Source organism: Catharus ustulatus, chromosome 26, assembly GCF_009819885.2.
Source record: "Catharus ustulatus isolate bCatUst1 chromosome 26, bCatUst1.pri.v2, whole genome shotgun sequence".
Lineage (NCBI taxonomy): Eukaryota > Metazoa > Chordata > Aves > Passeriformes > Turdidae > Catharus > Catharus ustulatus.
Genome location: NC_046246.1, coordinates 7,373,752 through 7,397,268, shown reverse-complemented (window position 1 = coordinate 7,397,268; position 23,517 = coordinate 7,373,752). Strand labels below are relative to the sequence as shown.

Sequence of the window (23,517 nt, the reverse complement as noted above, 5' to 3'; positions counted from 1 at the left end):
TCCCAGGGGGATCTCAGAGCCCCTGCCAGGGCCTAGAGGGGCTCCAGGAAAACTGGAGAGGGGCTGGGGACAAGGGGGAATGGCTCCAAACTGAACGAGCAGGTTTAGGTTAGATTTTGGGAGGAAATCCTTCCCTGTGAGGGTGATGATCCCTGGCACAGGGTGCCCAGAGCAGCTGTGTCTGCCCCATCCCTGGAAATGTCCAGGGCCAGGCTGGACGGGGCTTGGAGCAACCTGGGATGGTGGAAGATGTCCCTGCCATGGCAGGGGGCGGAACGAGACGGGCTTTAAGACCCTTTCCAAGCCAAACCATTCTGGGATTTTATGGTTTCAGACACCCTTGAATAGTTTGGGATGGTCCAGAGCCTGGAGTTTGCACTGGAGATTACGTAAGGTGAGATCACTGCTGGGCTCAGAACATGCAAAATGGAAACAACTGCAGTTTAAACCGAGTATTTTCCTGCCTGTCCCAAGGAGATTTCACAGGCATCTGTCACCACAGCCAAGCTGAAACCCGACCCTGCTCTGTCCGACCAGGGGGGCTGATCGAAACAGTGGGGCCTTGCTGGAGTCTGCTGGGAGGTTGTTTGGTCCTGCTGGCCGCAGGGATGGAGAAAGTGAGTGCAGGGATTGTCATGCTGCTGAGCAAAAGCAGAGGCTGCTCCTCCAGCTTCCTGCAGCTCTGCCTGCAAATCCCCAAAGGCAGCCTGGGACCCTGGGCCGTGCCTGTGAGCACAGATGGCTCCTGCTCACAGGCTGCATCCAGCATTTCTGTGGGATGGCCTGGCTGGACACTGCCCTGAGCAGCTGGGGGATCCCAGATGTGCACAGCCCCTGCTCCCCCAGCCCTGCTGCTCCCCAGAACAGCACAGGCCGTAGGTGTGGGGGGAATCCCAGCGTGTGGATCCTGCCTGTTCTCCTGAGCTCGCAGTGCTGCCCATCTTGCTGGGCTCCTGACTCCCAGAAGCACATCCGGGCTCCTCATGTGGCATCCTGTTTATATATTTACTTTCCCCCCACAACAATGGAAAGCCTGCACATTATTTTGACTTTATTAAGATGCTGTTTATAAACAATTTTGATTTAGATGCTGAAGGCCGTTCTCTTGCATTTTATGACCAAAATCCCAGCAGATACAACACTTCTGGAAAATATCAGGGAGTCAATGTCTTTTTTCTTTCCTCTCCCCTCATGTCAAAGGTTGACTTAAAATATTAATGCTGCAAAGATTCATTTAAGATATTAAAACTGTTCAGGCAAGAATACATGTACATATTGTAATTACTTCCTTTTTCTTACAATTAAAGTAATTGGATTATATTTAATGAGCTATTTACATTTAATAATTAAGAAAAGACTTATCTTTCCAGTATTCCCCAAGTGCAGCAGAAGGGTGGGGGCACTCAGAGCTGTGATATAATTATCTAGGCGTGAGTTGAAACTGAAAGAGCAGTTGAGCTCTATAGAAAACACTTGGAACTGGTTTGTTCCTACTCTTTCATTAATCAAAATAGTTTAGTGTGTGGCAAAGAAGGGAAGGCTGAGCTTAGCTGCAAATGAGACAGAGTTTATCTGCTGAAAAGGAAGGTTAAAATATGCTCCAACTTAACAAATAAGTCATTTAGGGGGGAAAAAAGCAGACCCTCTCTTTCCATATTAATTACCGAGCTGCCCAGGAATGAGAATGCGCTGCTGTATTGTGAGCTGGGCTTTGTTAGTGCGGCAGGCACCCGGCTTCCCTGGGCTGGGGAGGGCTGGGCAGGCAGAGCTGCTGAGCTCATTAGGGGAATTCAGGCCGGGATTGGGACGGGAGGGGCTGGGCATTCCCGCAGACACAGCTCCTGCAGGACCCGCTGTGAAATGGGGAAGGAATCCTCCCTGGAGGGGGTGAGCCCTGGCACAGCTGTGGCTGCCCCTGGAGCCCTGGCAGTGCCCAGGCCAGGCTGGACACTGGGGCTGGAGCAGTGGGACAGGGGAGGTGTCCCTGCCATGGCACTGCGTGGTTTTTAAGGCCCTTTCCCACCCAAACCATTCTGGGACTGTGGGGTTGTAGCCCTGAAACCTGCCCAGGCCTCTCCCCACACACTGCTGAAATGTTTCAGAGCCTTTTGTGGGTTTTCAATACCGAAGCTACCTGTTGATTGGCGCTCGTGATGCCGCTCTGTGTTGTCACTGACCTTGTATCCTTGCCCAAATTATTCACAGGTCTAGCAGAGAGCATTCTGCTCCCTTTGCTGCTCCTGTTTCCTAGGAAGCAACAAAGCCAGAGCTCTTGTGGCGCTGAAGGAGTCCTGCCTCTCTCTCCTGATGTATACCCTCACAGCAAAGACCTTGAAACCTTTCTGTTCTGGAGCTTTAATTCCTGTTTAATCAATAGTTCTGTATTCTGAGAATCAAATCCCTGTGACAGCTCGCTTTAATTGAGCTAAACTGCCTTTCTCTTGTCACGTCTCTTCTAGAGTTTTATTTAAATGCATTTGTTCAGCCTGTATCCTAGTCAGGTATTGATAGGAACACCAGGTGACCCTCTTTGTTTAACTTGTTTTTCAGCTAAATGAATGGAAACATTAATTAGTACGATGGTTTGTTTTTTAGGAATTAAAAAAATAAAAGTCTAGGTCAAACAGCTGGCTCTGTTAGCACTCCAGCAGAAGCCAGGAGGATCTGTATGTTCCCCATCAGTGACACCCCCATCCTTCCACCCCCAGACAGATTTCTGACAACAGCTCTGAGCGAGTCCCTCTCCAGGAGAGCAGCCTGGTATTTATTCCAGCAAGATCATCTTCAGCAAAGCTGATAACAAAAAGTTTAAAAGGAAGAGCCAAATTTTCAGTCACACCTGTGCAATCCCCTTGAGGGCAGTAAATGATGATGATAATGCATGAGCCAGACAAAAAAACCCGCAGAAAATGGCTTTCTGAGCCTCTTTTGCATTTTTCAGAGCCAGCAGACTGGAGGGGGGAAAGCAGGGGAGGGAAAAAAAAAAAAAAAAGGTGTATTTTTACTGTGGGATTGGAGCAGGCTGGGTGTTTGTTGTCTCAAGGACTCCAGGTACAATCCTGGTTGTGCTCCCCGAGCTGGAACATGGCTGTGGAAAAGGGCAGAGCTCAGTGCTGCTCCTGCTCTTGCCCAAACATCCTCTTTCGTAACCCCAGGCCTGCAGAGCTCTCCACTTGGTGATTGGAGTGCGTTATTAGCACACGCAGGGGCTGTGCTGGGGATCTTTGTGATCAGCTGGGTGTTCTCCCAAAGCTCTGGGTTTTCAGTAGATCCTGCTCCAGGAGAGCTTTTGTGTGGTGGTGGCTGGAGGCACAGCGTGTGCTTCCATCCCACCGGCTGTGAGAGGTGGTGGGCAGCGCTTCCCTCTGCCCGGGGGGGTTTTACCCATCCGCCTCCCCCGTGGGTTTTTGGGAGAATAGACCACTGTGAAAGGAAGCAGCCCTGCAGCTGCCCTTCAGTGCTGACTCCTGCTCAGCTGCTGGCAGGCTGGCTGGTAATGACAGATGAGCCTGTGACGCGTTTTTGGGAATGAATACTTGTTACAGCTGGCGGGATGGAGTAGTTTGTGGCATCACATGGCAGTTTGCTCTATAATTTCGCTCCCTATTGCTCGGATGCAGCACTGATTGCTGGGTCTCTCTCGGAGCGTGGAACTGGAGCATTTCTGATTGCCGCATCCCACTTCTCTGTGGCTGCATTGTGAGCTTGGATATAGCCCTGAGCACTCAGCAGAGCCTTCTGCTGATTTTTTTTTCCCCCTCAGTTCTCCCTCTGTGTGTGTGTGTGTGGTGTGTGTGGCTGCTGCTTCCCTTTCTGCAAGTCTTTTGGGGTTACATAAAAGCCAGTCTCTTTCTGGCCATTACAGCTACATGGGGGAGTAGTTACTGCTGAGAGAAGCTTGAAATGTGAAGCAGAGTTGTCACAGACATTAGAAAGAACAGTCGGTCTGCATTGGCAAGCTACTGAGTTAAGTCTTATTTCATACTGATGGGAATTTCAGATCTGATTATCTCCCTTCCCCTCATTCCCAAACCTGCTGCTGTGTCGAGTCCCCCGATGGGCACTCCTGGAGGTGGCTCTCCAAAGCTCTCAGCTGAGGGCTTGGGCTCCTCTCCTGAGCTGGGTTTGTGTCCAGAGGATTCTGCAAGCCCTGCCCAGGGCAGGGTGGTTGGTCACCCTGACGTACTTGGAAACCAAGCCTAAATTGCCTTCCCCAAAAAAGCTGTGCCCTCCTTAGGTGCTTTGTGCTACACCAGACACTATGACAGATGATCTCACTGCTGGGGTCCAGATTTATTTGCAGATGGTCCCTGATCTAAGGGCTTGTGTGTCACATTGAGCGGGGAATTACCCAGGTGACTCCCAGTAACGCTATGGGAACTGGTCAGAGACCAGTGGGGAGAGCCTTGCCAGAGCTGCCCCTCCAGCTCACCTGTTATTTACAGCTCTTTGTGTGCCTTGCATCCGCAGGGCTCGCCTTGGAGTCCTGCCTGCCTTCTCTGCACCACCACAGTGACTGTGCTATCTGCCTGCTCTACAAAAAAAAAAACCCAAAAAGCAGGTCTGGTTCCTCTCTTGCTGTGCAGTGCTGTTTTCTGCTCTGTTCCAAACCACTTGTTAAGGAGTATTTGCTCTGAGTTGCTGTTTTCAGTTGACAGAAGTTGCCTTGGAAAGCAAATACTCAATCCTAAAACATCCCTGTATTGCTTCTCAATAGTTGTAATCAAAGTCTGTCTCCTTTATTGTTCCTAACAATTGTTCAATTTTACTGTGCCAGCCCTATTTATTAAAAATAGTCAATAAGACACAGCTTTGTGCGAGGGGTTTATGGACTGGCAGTTCTTGTTTGAAACAAACCAATTGTACTTGATTCTAATCCAGAACTGGGATTCCTGAGTGATCTGCTGCAGCAGAGCTCGTGGGGAGAGCGGTCGATGGCTTGCTGATAAGAAATCTTGGAGCAGCGTGCTTATCTTGGATTTACCTCGGCTTTGCTTAAAGTGCTGGGGTGGGAAAGGCAAGAATTGCAAGTCACACGTTTTTCCCCCTTTGGAGCCTGTGCTGGGCCATGCTTGTTCCCCAGTGCCCAAGAGTATTTACAGAACTAATTGCCAAAGTCAGAATCCTCTTAGAAGCTGGTGAGCAGGACGTTCAAGGTGAGCGCTTGCTGTGGTGGGAGCAGGGTGTCAGATCAGCAGCCATGGGAAGGAGCTGTGCTCATGGATCCTGCTGGCTTGGACAAACACGGGGTGTCCAAACCACAGTGTGTGCAGTGAGAAGGGATGGGAGCTGTTGGGAAGGATGATGGGGGGCAAAAACCCCATGAATCCTGGAAGGAAGGTGCCAGTTGAGGATTGTAGGAGCACTGAGTTCAGCTTCCAGGGCTTTTTCGCGCTCAGACTTTTTTCTGGTCTGGAGCAGGCCAGGGCTCGGCAGTGCCTGTGTAGGCATTTTGGGAGAGGGGAAATTCTGAGGCATCCTGGCAGTGCCTGGCTGTAGGTGGGGCAGCGAGGGGAAAGGAGCTGCGGGGCAAAGCTGGGCTTTTCACATGGTTTGGCTTTTAGTCACTGCTGTCACAACATCAGCGAGGCTCTGAGTCAAGTCATGGCTTGGAGGCTGCAGAGGAAGTGCTTGCGAGCAGGTAGGAAGGGTCTGGTTCAAGTGGGAGAGGAAAATCATTTGTTTCCTTGTTTTTAAGAAGGTGTGAAGCACAGTGGTTGGGAGGATGAGTCTTTTGAAGCTGGATTGATGCAGCAGGGTTTGTGGATTTTCCTTACGGCTCTTCCAGCCAGCAGAGATCACTGAACTTCTTTCCTCGCACTGTGTTTCAATTTGATGCCTTTCTTTGTTTTCCATATTCATTAGAAATCTGTTGCAGAGTTTTCTGTTTCTAGAGGCAGTTTCCTTTTACTTCCAACGTACTTGATCTCCTCTCCTGTTACACTAGGATCAGGGCAGCTCCTCTGTGCCCATGTCATTCTTGCAGCTTCTTTAAAAAGGTGTTTGCACCCCAAAACTCTACACTCCTGAAACAAATCTAATCTCCAGCATTCATAAGCAGATGGAAACGCTTATCTTTGCCCCGAAGATAAGGATTTTCGGCCTTGCAATTCATTTAAGTTGCATCTGAATGGTAGGATTTAGTTCTAATGTATGGTGTGCGGTCACTGTGTGACAGTGACTAATGCCTGGTGACCGGGCTGGCCAGCGGGCTGGAATTCTGCTGTGCTGTCATGGCCCGAGCACAGAGAGAGGCGGCTCTGGATGGCCCGTGCTTGGCACTGCCCTGTCAGTCCCCTCCTTAATGGCTCTCTTACAGAACAGCAGCACCAGCCTCCCAGAAAGCTTTTTTAGCTCTGTCCCTTCTTTCATTTACTGCCTCCTCCCTGCCCCCAGCTCACGCCTTGTGCTGCCTCCAGTGTTTTGCTTCCTCTTCCTCCTTCCCCCTTTGCTCTCATGCCTTGTCCCTTCTCCACACCTGGTTTTCTGCCCTGCCTGACTCCTGCTTTTGAAATACACCACTTATTTTCCAATCCACACTATTAATCTTTGTCCCACCTACTCACGAGGCATGAAGGTTTTACAGGAGCCCATTAGCTGTTATCTTTGTCCCTACCCTCCAAACACTCCTGGACAAAGCAAGGTCTCACAGTCTTCTTTTGGGGGCATCACCTGCTCTTTTTGCAGGTCTTAGATATCCTTCATAAAATCTTGAAGCTCCTCATCCTTCTGCTGCAAGGATGAAGAGAGGAATTTCTGCTTTAGAATGCCTCTTACCCAAAAGCTGCTGGGGGAGCAGGGTGGTTGTTCCCAGCCCATCCTGCCCTCCCTGCATTGCTCATCCCCAGAGCTCCACAGGGCTCATTTGATCCCCTGGTCTGCTGGATCTTGGCTGGGTTTAGGGGCAGCAGAGCTGTCCCCGTGGCCTTGGGAGGGGCTGCAAAGGCAAAACTCCCCTTCTGCAGTGCAGTGTGGCTGGGAGGATGAGCTGGGCTGTGAAGGGAGTCTTTTCCTTGGCCTTTATCTCTGCTGTCTTGCACCAATGCAAATTTGTGCTGTGCATGTGCTCTACCTGAGTTTTTCTTTTCAGAAAATCAGTTCTCACCACTGCTCCTTGCTTTTGCTTTCAAAACATGCTTTGAAGGCAAACACTTTTGGGGTGTCTGTATACAGGCAACATATCCAGAGCCTTTTTTTGTTGGTATTTGAGGCACTGCTCCCATTTTCTGCCCTGTTTTCCCCATCCTTGCAGAGATCAGTGTTATCCACCCATGCTGCCCATCATCTTGGGGGGTTTTTTGTCTCCTTTTATACAGTACACTCACATCTCATCCCCCACTCCCAGGCTTATTTTTCCTCTTGCTGTTTTCCTTCTGTCTGTCCTCCACCTTGGAAGGTTTCCAGGCAGGCTGTCCAGTCCAGCTCTGCAGATCCCACCGTGTGTGCTCCCTGGCCAAGCCCTGGGGAAGCACAGGGGAGAAGCTGGATGCAGGCAGCCTGCAAATGCTGCTGCCTTGTTTATGAGAGCTGCTTGTTGGTGCAGACTGCAGTCTGGGGGGAGCTGGGAAAGTTTGTCTGGCATGAAGCACTAAAGCTGACAAAAGATTGTAGGGCTTGGGCTGGAATCGATAAAGCACGGGGTGCTGGGAGGGGAAGGTCAGAGCCCTTCCTCACTTCACCCTGTTCTTTAAATATCCCAGCAGTTTCTGATGGCTGCAGTGGATGTGGGGAGAGCAGCACAGGCTCGATCCTCAGGGGTGTTGCTTTTATTTGTCTGGATGCAGATCTGGCTCCCCTGCTCCGTGAGGTGCTCGGCTTTGGGGACACTTTCTCTGCAGCCTGGTCTCATGGCAGGAGGCTGGAACAGGATGAGCTTTAAGGTCCCTTCCAACCCAAACCATCCTGGCATTCTGAGATGCTGTGAAATCCCTTGTGTAGAGGCGTTGCAAAATGGTAGCAACCTACATCTGCTTGTCTGGGAGATATCCCAGAGCCCGGTGCTGCGGCTCTTGAACTCCTCTGCCTTAATGGGTCAAATTTAGCAATTCAAAATCTGGCTTCTGAGGTAATTAGGAGGGATAATGCCCACTTCTTCCTCTTAACACCCTGATAGAAAAGCATCCAGGAAGGACTCCTGGACCTCAAAGATAAGCTGCCAGCTGCCACAGAGACTATCAAAGGGTGGCTCAAAGTCAAGAGCAAACAGCTGATTTTTTATGGTTCTTGGGTTTGTGCTGGTGGTGACAGGAAGCCATGTTCCCCAAGCTGTTCGCTTCCTGTTTTATTTTTACACCCAGCCCGAGCAGATCCGCATGCCTATCACATGGGAGCTGCCTGCTTCTCCTGGGTTGTTCCTCAGCTGACCTAGAAAAGTGATTCTTTCCCCTTCTAAATTAATCAAGAACTTGGGATGTATTTGCTTTCACTTAGTCCTAAAGATTTCAGGCATGTATGATGCTCCTCGTGGTGAGCTGGTCACACAGGTTTCCTCCTCCCTCTCGGAGCTGGACCATGTGGGAGGGAGCTGTTCGATGCTTCAACGTTTGGACCTGCTAGCAAAGGGGATTTTTGTTAGTTCAGGGCGCTGACCTGCACATAAAAGCGTTTTCTGTCCAAAGCATAACTTCCGGACACTTAGGTTTTCTTCAGGTTTTTTTAAATCAGTTTTTTAAAGAACTGGAAGTTTGTCCTGCCTGTTGTACAATCAACCCTGACTTGTTTCTGAGCACACTCCAGCCCTGCATCCTGATTAGAGCTCCCTCAGCCTCAGACTGCTCTGGGACAAAAACAATGGTCCAGTGTTAACCTCATCCCCGGGGGATTTCCCAAGGGAAGAGGGGTGCAGCCTGCAGGATGAGGAACAGTCACCAGAAAGTTTCCTGGTCAGCTGCGAGCGCTTCCTGTTGTTGCAGGAGAGCCGGGTGTGCTGCTCCAGCAGGGAGGCACCACGCGTGCTTGGCGTGCTGGGAGAAGCTGTTCTGTTCCTTCTTTTTTTTTGTATAATAACATCTCCTGTCTCCATCTCCGCGGTTTGAGCAGCTAGTGGCTGCAAGTTGGGAGTGTTTGTGAGGAGGAGCCGTGGCAGGCGCGGTGTGAGCCCTGCCGGGCACTGGGTGGGCAGCGAGGGAGCAGCGGCGGCGCTGGGAGCGTGGGCGAGCGTGTGCAGGTCTCCATCCCTGCCTCTACCTGGGCTGCTGGGGCTCTGCTGTCACTGCGAGCCCGAGAACAGGAGGATCTTTATTTCTGATGAACCACTTTTCTCAGGGTGGGGAGGAGGGGGAAGAAGGCTTATAAGTAAAGCCGTTTGAGAGCAGGAAAAACGAACACCATGGCTCTGGTGTGCCTGGAATTTGCGGTTGAGTAATCCTTTCCTGTTTCTTTTTTGGGTTGTTTTTCATCTTTCAGAACAGTGCCTGAAGCAGGTCCACCATGCCGTTAGTAACGAGGAACATTGAGCCAAGGCACCTGTGCCGTCAGACGTTGCCTAGCGTTCCGAGCGAGCTGGAATGCGTGACCAACATCACCCTGGCAAATGTCATTCGACAGCTGGGCAGCCTGAGTGAGTACCATGGCGAGCCTGCGCCGTGCCCTCAGGAGTCGCTACTGCTCTTTATTTAGCTCCCTTTCTACTCTCGTGTTCCTATTTCTCCCCCATCTGCCTTCCCTGGGTAATGCTAAAATGTTTTCCTAAAGAAATCCGATGCTAATTTCATATCCCTGGTCCCACTGCCTTCCTATCTAAGAGAAAATGGGGAGGGGGGTGTGTGTGTGTATGTGTGTGTGCATGTGAGAGGCTGCAGTGAAACTGCAGATGGAAGGATGGAGCACAACTCAGGCTTGTAAAATGGGAGGCTCTCGGAGCAGGCAGGATCTTGTGTCAGAGAACGTGCCTGTAATTGCATGCGCTACTAAATGGAGCTTGACTCTGTTGGATCTACACCATGTCAGTAGTCTTATTTTTGATGAAAGATAATTAAAGCCCCCACACAGAAGCTCCTGTTTGCCCCTGCTGCTGTTTGTTGTGTTGTGAGACCCAAAGACCTGTGTGAGCCCAGCGGTGCCTCCCGAGGGGGCAGCTGGGGCTTTGGGGCTGCTCACTGCAATGGCAGCGTGAGCTGGAGCCATGCCTGGCACAGCTCTCCAGTGGGCTGACCCTAGCCTTGGAAAAGCTGGAGGGAAAACACAGGCCTACATGCCATAGGAGAAACAAAGAGTTAATTGTGGTCTCCCTGGGATGATTCCATACTCTTGAAATGCTCCAGGTTCTGATTAACCACCTTTGTCCTTGAAGCGAGACTTTGATAATCAAATTAATCTATTGTTCAGCTTCTCTGGGGTGTTTGCAAGCCCTTCTGCTTGCTCTGCAAAGCAAGCCCTTGTCTTCCGCCATGTGGCAGGCAAAGTTTGGGTGCAGCCTCTTTCCAGCAGTGCAAACCATGGCTGTCACTGAAATCTGGGCCTGTGTTTGCTGCCAGTCGGTGTCACATTCTGTTGGGTTGGAGAAATGTCACTGCACAGGCGAGACCAGGCTCTGCTCGCGCTCAACTGGCCCTGGCTGTTCATTTGTTAGCTCTGGTAGCCAAGATGGTTGTGGAGTGTGAGTGAAATCCATCTCGTGCATGTGAAATGGTGGGGAAGGAGGCAGCAGAGCTGTGCAAAGCCCAGCTGCAGGGAGAGCTCATCCCTGCTCAGAGCCACGCCGTGGGCTGCTGTGACAGCCTGCCCAGATCCCACAGGTTGAGACCTTCTTTGCACAGACACTCAGAGCTTCTCTGCTTCTGAAATGCTGGGAGCCCCATCACAGCCAGGTTTCTTTGGGAGGGTACCCTGGGAGCTGAGGAGAGCCTGCTGCTGACCCTTGGTGTGAGGAGAGCAAGGCAGGTGGGAGGGGAATGCTGAGCACCATCCACGTCCCCAGGGTCAGCAGTGCTTTAAATAAAGCAGTGTTCAAACTCACACCCAAATGACCAAACTCCTGCCCCCCGCCCTTTCCTCTCTCCTCCGAAAAACAAATTCTCCCTCTCCTTGCACCTTGACTATTACAGGAGTGTAGAGCAGGTTCAGTAGGCTGTGACAGCCCTGTCAAGTGAATAATCAGCCATGCCTGGTGCACCACAGTCTCTTTACAAAGATGCAAACATAAATCTTGTCAAACTTTCATATTCCAGTGAGTTTACCCTTCGTTACTATCGCAGCTGGGAGCACTTTGTATAAGTCGACGGCGCGGTTTTGTGTGATTTTACAGAATCCACAAGCTAAAGATGGAAGGACCTATTAAATCACACCGTCTGTCTTCCTGCCAGTGCATGACAAAGATAATTCTGATTGCAGGCTGCACTTTTGCAGTCAAAGTAACTAAACTAAAAAATTAATCTCTGTCTTACCCCATCTAAAAGTGTTTGTGGAGCTCAGGCGACGTGCGAGATGCTGGGCGATAACTCCAGGTGCACTTACACAGACAAGGGAGCACAGACCATCTCTTCTTCTCTCTTCAGGGTCAAAACCAGGATAGAAAATGCTGTCATGTATTATTTTATCCTTGAAATATACTTTGCAAACCAACGACCTGATTTTTCCCCTAATGCTTGTTGCAGTTCCTTGTGAAATTCGGAAATTTTTTTCACCTCTTGTGAAAGTAGAAATGAAATTAAAACTTTACTTTTTTAGCTGTTGCTGGAAGGTTTCACATTTTCCCACAGATAAATTTTTGCTCTCTTGAAAATGGAGATTGCTTCATGAAACATGGCTACAACAAGAGCTCCCTGATCCTTAGATCTCCAAACCTAAAATCCTTCTCATGAGTTTGGGTTTGTTAATTGAGCATTTGTGCAGTCTGCATTGTCTGGGAGGGTGGAAGGAAGAGGTCAGTTGAAGTTAACCTTCAGCATTTGCTTTCTACAAACACTTGGACCTGGCATTGCCACCAAAAGGGGTGGAGAAAGTTGAATTTTAACCTGGCTTGTTCCCCGTGCTTGGCAGTGTAAGGAGATCTCCTGGGAGCAGGAACAAGGAGTTGATATGTGGGGTTAGATAGCTGGGAGTGTTTGTGCAGCTGGGCTTTGGGGATGCCCTTGCCTCGCCTCGTGCAAGGGGTGCTTTGTCTCTCTGACTCTGCAGACAACCACATTTTCCAGAATTGCTGCTGAAATCAGGCTTCCAACTGGTTTTTCTTCCCTGGATGTCGGAGAGGATCTTGAGGAGTAACAGATTCCAGAACAAACTGTTGACCATATGATGATGCACTTCAAAACCAGACTGCTTATTGGGAGCAGCCTTGCACTCAGCAGCCGTGGCTGGAAATGTTTCCCATCAGTGGGAGCACCAGGGGCCGTGGCTGTGCCCGGTGCCAAGTCTGCTCCACACTGTCCTCGTGGCTGGGGCTCCCTGCCTTGGGCTGTGCCCAGGAGCAGAGCAAAAACACAGCACTCACTGGAGTCCTTGGGTTTGTTCAGGTCTCCCACCTCTCTCTGCCTGGGGCCATCTCTTGTTGCACTGGAGGTTTGAAGCTCCCAAGGAGAGGGCACTCCTGTGGGTGCTGCAGCTCCTGGTCTGAGCCCTGGGCGCTCTCATGGCCCCAGCCACGCATGGTGCTGGTCACAGCAGCCCACTGGGTGCTCCAAGCTGTTCCAGGGACAATGTCCCTGACTGAGAAGTTCCCCTTTGGTTTTGATTTAGAATCAAAGTGAACACATCAATTTTTCAGACACTGCCACCTGAAGGAACAGCAGGGTCAGTGCTGTCAGCTGCAGTTGCAGCTCCAGCTTTGGCATCCAGGACTGGGTCTGCTCTCAACTTGCAGAGTGCTTTGAGCTTAAATATGTGCCAGCTCCCCTGGAGGCAGGCCTGCTGGAGACTGGGAGCCTTTGAGATTCTCCAGAGCAATAAAAATCTGACTGTATTTCCTTGTCTACTACCAGAGCAGCAGAGAATCTTAAAGGACCTTCAGATCCATCCACATTCAGACCAGTGTAGTGTTGTCAGCCCTCTTTAGTTTGTTACTTTAATAGACTTTAAAGTATGTCTCAATTGTTTCCTTATTGCTTGAAGATCCCTTGGAAATGTCAGGTTTTGGTGGAACAAAGCACTTTCTTCCTGGATGTTAAACTCAGCCGTGACAAACTTGAAAAGAAGAGTGGTTGGTTCTTTCTTTCTTTCTTTCTTTCTTTCTGTCTTTCTGTCTTTCTTTCTGTCTTTCTTTCTTTCTTTCTTTGTTTCTTTGTTTCTGTTCTTTCTGTGTTTCTTTGCTTTGGTTCTTTCTTTCTTTCTGTCTTCTTTACTCATGAAAACAAGCTGGGAGACTGAGCACGGTCTGATGTGGTTCATAAGGGTAACGTGGACCCTTCACTATTGCAGGTAAATCTGCAGAAGACATATTTGGAGAGTTGTTTACTCAAGCCAACACCTTTGCCTCTCGGGTGAATGTTCTCGTGGAGAGAGTTGACCGCTTGCAAGTCAAAGTCACTCAGCTGGATCCCAAAGAGGAGGAAGGTAATGGAGTGGAGCACAGGCCGAGCTGGGGAAGGTTCTCCTTGAGTCAGCACGGCTGGTTCAGCACCGTAAACGCAGCGTGACCCTGCCATGAGTGTTGGAATGTGTTCTCTGGAGCTCAGGGGCTGTTTCCCTGCTCCCAGCAGAGCACTTGGACAGCCTTTCTGGCTTTGCCCTTCAGTGACTCTCCATGTGGGAACTCGCTCTCCAGCATTGGGTGGCAGTGGAGGAGCTGCTGAGCTTGGGCACAGGGGTTCCAAAGCCCAAGGGCTGCTCCAGGGAGAGCTGTGCTGGTGGAGCAGCAGGTCTTGGCAGCACTTGGAGATTTGTTGGGTTTCCCAAGGGATCTGTGGGAAAAGGAACCTGACCTTAAGAACTGCAAAGCGTGCCAAGAACTCCAGCAGAAATCAGATGTTCACTGCTTGGGCTTCAGTGTCGTTGGCCTGGGTCAAGCTGTTCTTCACTTGTTCTCTCCTCTTCCTTACAGTCTCCTTGCAAGGCATTAACAGCAGGAAGGCCTTCAAAAGCTCCACCACTCAGGACCAGAAGCTCTTTGACAGAGATTCTCTCCCTGTGCCTGTCCTGGAAACCTACAGGAGCTGCAATACACCTCCACCTCTCAACATCCTCTCACCTTACAGGTAGTGCTGCAATCCCTTCTTGTTCCCTTGCAGACAAGAACCTCTTCCTCCCAGCCTCTGGGGAGGTCCTTTCCTGTCCTGTGCTGGACTGAAGGAGCAGTTTCCACTGGGAAATTGAGCTGCTAAATAAATCCACCAGGAAATCTCCATCCTTTGGATTGTGTGAAACTTTGCTTTTGAGGTCATACAGATGAACATAGCTAGAAAATGATCTCTTTGGTTTTCTGCTGTCACTCCTGTGAGAGCCTTGGGGCCAGGCGTGGCTGGCACTGCAGAGCCATGCTGGGTGTGCTGCAGATGAGGCATTTTCCTGTGCTCCTCCACAGCCCAGTGGCTCCTCTCCAAAGAGCTGCAGAGCACTCACCTGGGGAGGCTCTCACCCAGCTGGGTGCAGAGGCTGCTGCTGCTCTGAGCATCTGGTGGGACCCACACTGTGTAACCAGCCCTGAGCAGCCCCACTCTGATTCCATCTTGTAGGTGGTAGAAATAAAGGGGGTCAGAATCCAGAGACTTATCCCACATCCATAAATATCTTCTGAGCAGGTAAAAAGTAATTACAGATAGCTGGAGGCAGCTGTCTCCTGCCAGACGCGGCTGCACTGCAAAGTGGGAGGAGAGGGAGTCTGTGTGCACTCACTCAGGAGCTTCAAGGACGCTGCTGCTCTGATTTAGGGTTCCTGAGCTGGAGGAGGAGGTTTTTTCACACCAAAATACAGCACAAACAAAAGGGAGTTGAAGTGAGAGACCTGCTGCTCTCCTGGTGGTTGCTCAGAGCAGTTGAGCTCCTCAGGTGCTGAGCAGAGCAGGGTTTGTGTGAGGGCAGGAGGGATGGGATGTGGGAGAACTGGGAGGGCTGAGGTGGGGTCTCTGCCTGCTCTGAAATGGGGGGCAGAGGCAAGAACAGCACCTGTGACCATCTCACTGCACTTCTGAACTGAGACAGGGCCTTGTGTTTCCTTCAGAGAAATGTGTCACTGATCCTTGTCTGTGGTTTTTTCCTCTCCCTGTTCCAGGGACGATGGCAAAGAGGCACTTAAATTCTACACAGATCCTTCGTATTTCTTCGACCTTTGGAGGGAGAAGATGCTTCAGGACACCAAGGATATCATGAAGGAGAAGCGGAAACATAGGGTGAGGAGGGGAAGAATAGGAAGTGTTAATAAATTTTGGACTCCAGATTTGCTATCCAAAATTCAGGTTTGCACTTTTGGATCCTGTGGGATCAATTCAGGGAAGTTTTTATCTGGTTTACCCACATCCTTGTTAATTAAAAAAAGAGAACAAAGATACCTCTAATTGGTTTTTCCAAATGCCACTGTCTTTGAGCCTTAATGTTAAATTCTATCATATCATGAGAGATGCAGTCTTAGCACACTTTATTTAGCTTTTGAGCAAGTGGAGTGTTAAGCATGAAAACAGATTGTGATTCTTCAATGAAAAAACACAAAGAAGAGATTTGGGGTGTGTTGGAATTTCGAGTGAGGCCATCCAAAGCCCAGCTCTGTGGGCAGGTGTTCATACTGCACCCAGAGCACTGAACACCGTCAGGGTGAAGCTGAGATTTGGAGCTAAATTGATGTGGGAACCATGGTTTTCCTCTGCCCTCAAGCTGCTTGTGCCAGGGGGTGATGGTGGCATTGTCTGGGCTGCACTGGGCAACCTGATGGTGTCTGGCACTTCTTGTGTTGTCTGTGCTCCAGCTTTTCTTTGTGGAAGATCTTTGGAGAGTGCAGCAGTCAGGAAAGTAAACTAAAAACCCTCTTTGAGAATGTCTTGTAACTGCTCCGGGCCTGTCCTGTCCCCCTCTATTCCCAGTGAACTTAAAGCAAAGTAAAGCTTGTGTTTGATTCCTCCTCTCTTAGAAAGAGAAAAAGGAGAATCCAAACCGAGGAAATGTGAATCCACGGAAAATCAAAACCCGGAAAGAGGAGTGGGAGAAGCTGAAAATGGGACAGGAATTTGTCGAGTCAAAGGACAAGCATGGTCCTGCTGGGTAAGCAGCTGGGGCTGGGTGATTGGGATGCAGTTCACCCTGTGCTGCAGCTCCTCGGGATCCAGGGATCGATATGCCACTAATCACATTCTCCAAAGTAAATCCGCCTGCCGATGGCAAATTTGCCAAATAAATGAGGGAGCTGCAGGCTCGGAAGGAGGAGTGGCTCTGGCTGCTCTCTGCCTGTGGGCACAGGGGTGTTGGGAGCTTTGGCTCAGCCCCACTGTGCCCTTCCCTCACACCTCGGTGCCATTGTGTGAGGGCTTTGTTACAGCTCACAAATGGCTCTTCACACCCCAAAGTTGAAGCGGGGGCTGTCCCCATCCAAGTATTTCAAGCTACAGATCTCTCTTTAGCACTTCTGGCTTGGGAATTCATTTAACTTTTGACACCAGCAAGGCTGGAAGCAGACCGAATTCCCCACAATGCTCTTCTTCCTTGCAGCTTCCTTTCATATAAGAAAAAAATCTCTCTTTAAATCACACTCTCCAGCTAAAAATAAAACTTGCTTTTAGTTTAATAGGAGAACAGGTTTGGTTTCTAGCTGGGGAATCGAGCAGCACAACAGCACCATTTTCTTGCTCCTCTTTTCTCAAGTGAGTGTGTTCTTGCATTGGGATTCACTTGGGGTCCAGAGCCCCCAAAAATAGGGTGGTTCCCCCTCCCCACAGTGAAATGAGTCCACTGAAAGCATGAGAGTCTCTTCTCAGTACTATTCCAGCTTTGAATACTTGTTTTAATGGCATTGCAGTTCCCATTTTGATATTCTATTCTCGAGCTTATTTTTTGGCATCTTTGAGTATCTCCTGTTTTTGCCACTGATGATACTCAGTGTAACTACAGGTTCTTTAAGGCCAGGTTGGTAAAAACACTCCTAACACTCCTTTTGTTTTTACAAAATGAAGTGTTAAGAAAAATGCATTTATTCAGGTGTTTGCTTGTTTATTAAAATGCACACTCCTGCTGTTGTGGCGTGCAGCAGCCATAAACAGGGCAGCACCTGAGCAAATTTTAGCCAGAGAGTTATGCAGAGCAAACACATACAGGTGTATGTGCTTCTCCATATAGGAGTCTTTGAGAAATAAAGGTGTTTTTCTAATGATGTAAAATCATGGGCTGATTTGGGTTGAAAAGGGCTTTAAAGTCCTTCTGTCCCATCCCTGCCATGGTGGGGACATTTTCTACTACAGGCTGCTCCAAGCCCCAGCCTGGCCTTGGGCACTGCCAGGGATGGGGCAGCCAGCCTCTCTGGGGAAGAGCTGAGCTTTGGCCACTGCCCTGAGCTCCTGAGGCAAGGTTGTGTCTGTGGCAGGTACCCCTCGCCCGCGGTGTACCAGAACGGCAGCATCGGCTCCGGCGAGAGCATGGACGGGAACTGCTTCCCCCCCCCAGCTCACACGGACTCCGTGGTGCCACCACCTCCCTCGTTCCCAGATGACAGCCTGCCTCCACCCCCGCTGGAATTTAGGTGAGCCTACGGGATCCCTTCTGTCACTGCGAGGGTAGGTGGTGTAAAAGGATGACATGAGACAGGCTGAGACAGTTCAGCAGAAACTTCCTCATGGGTGTTGTATGGGAACCAGGATGCTCCTGTCTGGAAGGGAAAGGCAACTGCAGGCAGGGACAGAGGCACAGGCAGCACAGCTCTCCATGAATCCCAGCCACTGTCACCATTCCCAGGCGGAAGGGGAGAGCCAGAGCACCTTCACTGCATAGCAGTGTCCCACTGGGGGCTTTGGGCTTTTCCAACGCACTTGTTCCATAGCAGGGACTTCTGTTCCTTATCTTCATTTGGGCAGCACTCTCAGGCACATCCTGGGATCCTTGGGGGTGTCCTGTGCAGGGCCAGGGGTTGAACACGATGATCCTTGTGAGTCCCTTCCTGCTCAGGATATTCCATGGCAGAGCTTTGCAAAGAGCAGCTTCTTCAACCTCTTTGGTCTGGTCTGTGAGAAACACACGACTGGGCACTGGAGATGGAGATGTATTCAAATTGCAAGGACTTGAGCACAGCAGCTGCCTCCTTCCAGAGCCTTGGTGCAAGTTCAGGTCATTCCTTGGGACTGAATGAAATGGTGACTCCCAGGCACCTCCAGAGATGAGAGTTACGGTCCAGCAGTGGCTCAAGAAGCAAAGGGTGAAACAAAAGTGGACTTTTTCCTTTTTTTAAAGACATTAAAACAGAGTCAAGAGGAACAAGAGAAAGTCTGTCTGATAGACAGGGCTGCTTGGCTTCTCTCCATCTTATCCAAAGGCAGCAGTGCTGCAGCAAAGGCTCCTGTGATGTGTCAGAGAGCCAGCACTGCTCTCTGCAGCCTGTGCCTCTCGGGCAGAGCAGACACCAGCTCTCAGATGAAGCTCTCACTGCCTTATGCAGTTGCTTAGATCTCTGCCCAACCCCACAGATCTCCCTCCCTGGTTTTGTTTTGATGGTTGTTTTTAAGGAACCCTGGGAGGTAGATTTGATCTGTTTTGGATCAGCACTGTTAAAAATGGTGATGTTTTTGTGGCAAATGTCCCTTATTTTTCTGTGCCATGGAAGGAGGTGTCAGTTTGGGGCACCCCTTGCACAGCATGTCATTCTGTCACACAGAGTGAGTCCTGTGGGATGAACAGAGCCCCCAGAGTGGGAGACTCAGTCCCTCATGCATTGGTGTTTTCCATAAGAGCATGTTGGGTTCCCATTCACCAAGACAGGGGTGCTGCACTCCAGCTCCGAGCCCTGGAGTCCAGAGAGGAGATCCATTCCCTGCAGGTGCCTGCCTGGCACCCTGCCCTCCTGGTGCAGTTTATCCCAGCACACATCCCTGATCCTGGAGTGTCCCAGGCCTGACCTCGGCCGGGAGAGCGATGGCAGCAGCTCTGGAGGAGGCTGCTCCACCTGGCCCCTGATGGAGGGCTCGGGTTCTTGTCGGCCTGGAGATGGGATGGAGGACAGCATTCCTGCCATCCCTAGAAGCTTTCCTTTTTCTGGAGGTGTAGGCCAAAAGAAACAGTGAAAGGGAGCTAAAACCAAGGAGTGAGGTCTCATGGAAACATCAGTTAAAGCTGGAACTTGGATTTTTTTGTCTGGACTGCAGCAACCACACATGATTTGCATTAACACTGAGACTGTACAGTCTGATCTGGCCTCAGGGCTCATTCCCTGTCTCTCCCCTTCTGTCTCCACAGCTATCCTGTAGACAACCAAAGAGGTTCTGGTTCTGGAGGGCCCAAACGATCCAGCCTGGTTAGCCCGAGCCACCCACCACCAGCTCCTCCCATCGGATCCCCCTCGGCAGCCAGGCCGGGCTTTGCTCCCCCTCCAGCTCCTCCACCTCCACCACCACTGATGGAGAACACCCCCCCTCCACCGCCCCCCATGAGCTTCCCCTCCCCGGGCACGCCCCCGCCGCCCTCGCCCCCTTCCTTCCCCCCTCACCCCGAGTTTGCAGCCCCTCCACCTCCGCCGCCCCCGCCAGCACTCGATTATTCCGGTGCTGTCCCAGCTCCGGGCAGTGGGATTGCACCACCCCCGCCGCCGCCCCCGCCCCCTCCGGGCCCCCCACCCCTGGCTTCCAGCGGCCTGGACGGGCCCCCACCCCCTCCTCCCCCCTCTGACACCTCCACAGCCAAGCCCAAGTCATCCTTGCCTGCGGTCAGCGATGCCAGGAGCGATCTGCTTTCGGCTATTCGGCAAGGTAGGGTGGTGTTCCCATGCCAGCGATGTCCTTTGCCTCTGGAAACCCTTGGGAGATGTCTCTGGGGGCAGTGGGGCTCCCTGCTGCTCAGGATTTGTCCCCTGGGCTCCCTCCTGGGGCTCTCTCCTGCTCAGGGCTTGTCCCCTGGGCTCCTTCCTTGTCTGCCCACCCTGCACCTTGCTGGCTTTTATGCTTCCCCCAGCACTTTTGGAGGTGGCAGTGCCGGATTTGGTGTGGCAGGTTTGTAGGGAATGTGCAGCAGTGGGGTTACCCTGTGCAGGGGCACAGGGGGGATTTTCTTCCCATTCCACCTCCCCTGTCCTGGCACTCTCAGTGTTCCCCCAGCACCCCCTGAGCTGTGTGACAAAGGGGCTCTCGGTGTCACCAGGACCCAGCGCGATCCCCTCGGTTCCCTTGTCCCCAGGGTTCCAGCTGCGCAAGGTGGAGGAGCAGCGGGAGCAGGAGAAGCGGGACGTGGTGGGCAACGACGTGGCCACCATCCTGTCGCGCCGCATCGCCGTGGAGTACAGCGACTCCGAGGACGACTCCTCCGAGTTCGACGAGGACGAGTGGTCGGATTAGCCAGGCTCCCACCCCTCCCTCCCTTCTCTCCTGGGCTCGCTTCTTACAGAATCAGGTGGCCAAGCCTCGCACCACATCCTTTTCATCCTGTAACCAAAGATGTGCCAAGGGTTTTTCAGACAACCAGCAGCCTGTCTCCCCTGTCCCTCCCCTCCAGCCTTGGCAGGACTCGGTGCTCTGCCTTTCCTAAAGGGCTCCTCACGGACACGAGGATGGGATTTAGCTGGAGGGGGTGGAACGGTTGCTTATTTAAAAGAGAGCTAAACCTCCAGATTTTTGATGCCACCAGGCAGAGCACACATAAACCCTCCATCCTGGGGGATTTTTAAAGTAAAGATGGATGATCCTGTTGTGGCCGTGTGGCCTTTTGGATGAAGGACATTTTCAGCTGGTTTTCTCAGTGCAACAGCAGACAGTTGATCTGATGGCTCTTCCTTGCCAGTGAATACTGGTAGTGCTGCAAGAAAATGGGCTTTAAATGTCAGTTCTCTGCTGCATCCCACTGTCAAATAATCAGGTTTTTGGCAATAGTGCACAATTCTTTCCCCCCTGACCCCTGAGTATTAATTCCAGATCACCCTGTGTGGGGTGCACTTCCCAGCTCCCAGGCTGCTGAGTGCCTTGGGTGCAGTGTGAGGAGGGACTTGTTTTATTTCAGAAGCTGCCTTTACCTTCCTCAGATCTCCTGGACTGCTTTGCCAAGAGGAGATTGCACAGAGGGATGTAAAACCAGGGCAGGATGCTTGCTCAGCTTCCCCCTCTTGGGAGAGCAGAGCCACTGCCCCACTGAGACACATCAGGGGCCAGGCCTCGCCGGGCTGATTCTCAATTCATGCTGAGATTGTGTTTTGAATTCCAAATCCAGTGCCTAAGACAGGGAGCTGGGGTGGGGAGGGTTCTCTGGACACCAGGCACTGTGGTGTCTCTGGCCCTGCCAGGGCATTTTGAGAGGTGCTTTTTTAGCGGGGTGACCATACTTTAACACAGGGACTTCAATGCTGGTGTTGCCTTTGCTTCTTCTCCCTTCCCCCTGGGGAGGGGAGTTTGTGTGCCTAAAAACATGGTGTGTGTGAACTGAGTTGCCCATCAGTTACATCAGACCTAACTACCCTAATTCTGTTGTTATAATTCATTAGTTAATTTTAAGAGAATGGTTTTTCTCCTCACTAACCCTGCGAATTAATTCCCAGGCTGCTCACTATAGATCCAGTACTGGCAGGGGAAAATGGGGAATTTGAACTAGCTGACCTCAGTTTTATTGCTGTTTTATGTTACCTTACATAGAATATGAGCATATGTTGGAAATCTAACCCAGATACCCCTGATGTGTATTTTAATTTGGACATGACTCAGTAAGGGTCATGCAAAAAGCAATTCCAAAGCCGTTTTGAGGTTATGGGTCCAGCTGTTGTGGGATGTGTGTCCCACTAAGACCAAGTCTCCCATCTTTGTGCCTTTCCTGAAGTATTTCACCAGCCCGTGCCTGTCTGTGTCCCTGCCTCGCCTCCTTTAACGATGTTGCTGATACCTGGGATGCTGGGCCCTGCCCAAGGCTTGCTGGAAATCCTGCTTGGGAGTTGATTGATGGCTTCAGCTTGTGCCACGAGTTCTTACAGATTCCTTGTGTGTGTGAGTGTGTTAATCCTGCCCGGAGGGTGGGCTGGGACCCAGTGAGACCCCCGAGATCCCTGGTGGCTGCACCATGGGGTGGGGTCTGCAGGCATCCCCAGGGGCTGGGGACATCTGAGAGCACCAGTGCCAGGCTGTGGGACAGGGAACAGCCCCTGGAGTGCAGGTGGAGAGACGTGGAAATGCAAGGGGATGGTGGGTGGGAGAGGCACTGCCTCGTGCTGCTGCTCTGAGAGACAAGTTCTGGGAGAAATGGCCCTGAGCTAAGCCAGGCTGACAGCAGGATCACACAGGGAAGCCACGAGCCCACAATGCCAAACCTGGCTGAACGTGAGATTGCCTTAACTAGGAAAGGAGAGCGAGTGTTCTGTGGGCTGAGCTGCAGAGAAGTGCCATATTCCCTGAGCCAGGGGTGGGGTGTCAGGCCTGGGCTGGGACAGTCCCTCCTCCTGCCTGTTGCACAAGGGTGCTGCTGTGTGCCTCCTGTGGCCCCCAGGCAGCAGCAGGGACGCTGCCTTGTCCCTGCAAGCCTGCTGGAAACACCCTGTGCTCCCAAATCCCATCCCAGGGCGGATTCAAAACTGCAGGATCCTGAACAGAAGGGCTGTGGACAGCCAGGGGAGGTTGGTTGTTGGAGTGTTTTTTAAATCTCCTTTGATTCCTGCTTTTTCTTTTTTTCCCCCCTAAATCTCTGATTGCCAAGCTTAGCCTGTGTGGGGATCCCTGAGAAGCAGCTGCTCTAGAGAGGGACCATCTCTGAGTGTGGTTGCAAAATCGCAGAGCTCCGGGCCACCAAGTGAGCTCAGTGTTTTTGAAAGCAGCAGGGGAGGAGGAGAGGTGCCAAAAGCAACCTTTGCAAGACAGAGCAGCTGTGCTGGGAGTGCAGGGCTGCCCCACCGGCCCTGCCCTCGTGTGGGGCTCTTACTGCTTCCCTTCCGTGGGGCTGGGGCGAGCCCCAAGCATCTCCCAAAGCCCAGGGCAGGAGCTGCTGCTGCCCAGGAGCTGCTGCTGCCCACGAGCTCTTGCTGCCTTCCATCAGCTCCTGCTCCCTTCCATCATCTCCTGCTTCCTTCCACCAGCCCCTGCTCTCCTCCAGCAGCTCCTGCTCCCTTCCAGCAGCTCCTGGTCCCTTCCAGCAGATCCTGCCTCCCTCCAGCAGCTCCTACTCCCTTCCATCATCTCCTGCTCCCCTCCACCACCCCCTGCTCCCCTCCACTAGCCCCATCTCCCTTCCATCACCTCCTGCTCCCCTCCATCAGCTCCTGCTTCCTTCCACCAGCCCCTGCTCCCTTCCACCATCCCCTGCTCCCCTATACCATCCCCTGCTCCCTTCCACCAGCCCCTGCTCCCCTCCACCAGCCCCTGCTCCCTTCCATCAGTTCCTGCTCCCTTTCAGCAGATCCTACCTCCTTCCACCAGCCCCTCATCCCTTCCACCAGCCCCTGCTCCCCTCCACCATCCCCTGCTCCTCACCACCATCCCCATCTCCCCTCCACCATCCCCA

General features: G+C 51.6%; 1 protein-coding gene across 4 annotated transcripts in view; it reads left to right on the top strand.

The window, feature by feature from the left end:
• WASF2 (WASP family member 2) overlaps window positions 1–23,037 on the top strand; it is a 29,543-nt gene extending 6,506 nt beyond the window's left edge. Inside the window, exons 1-9 of one of the 4 annotated variants that reach the window (XM_033080823.2) lie at window positions 8,903–9,113; window positions 9,406–9,559; window positions 13,354–13,488; window positions 13,976–14,129; window positions 15,143–15,260; window positions 15,992–16,122; window positions 17,435–17,590; window positions 19,294–19,802; window positions 20,227–23,037. In XM_033080823.2, coding sequence (XP_032936714.1) covers window positions 9,430–9,559; window positions 13,354–13,488; window positions 13,976–14,129; window positions 15,143–15,260; window positions 15,992–16,122; window positions 17,435–17,590; window positions 19,294–19,802; window positions 20,227–20,384 — 1,491 coding nt within the window. In that variant the 5' untranslated portion in view covers window positions 8,903–9,113; window positions 9,406–9,429 and the 3' untranslated portion in view covers window positions 20,385–23,037. The other 3 variants (XM_033080822.2, XM_033080824.1, XM_033080820.1) reach the window with 3 other exon arrangements.
• Window positions 23,038–23,517: the final 480 nt, after the last annotated feature.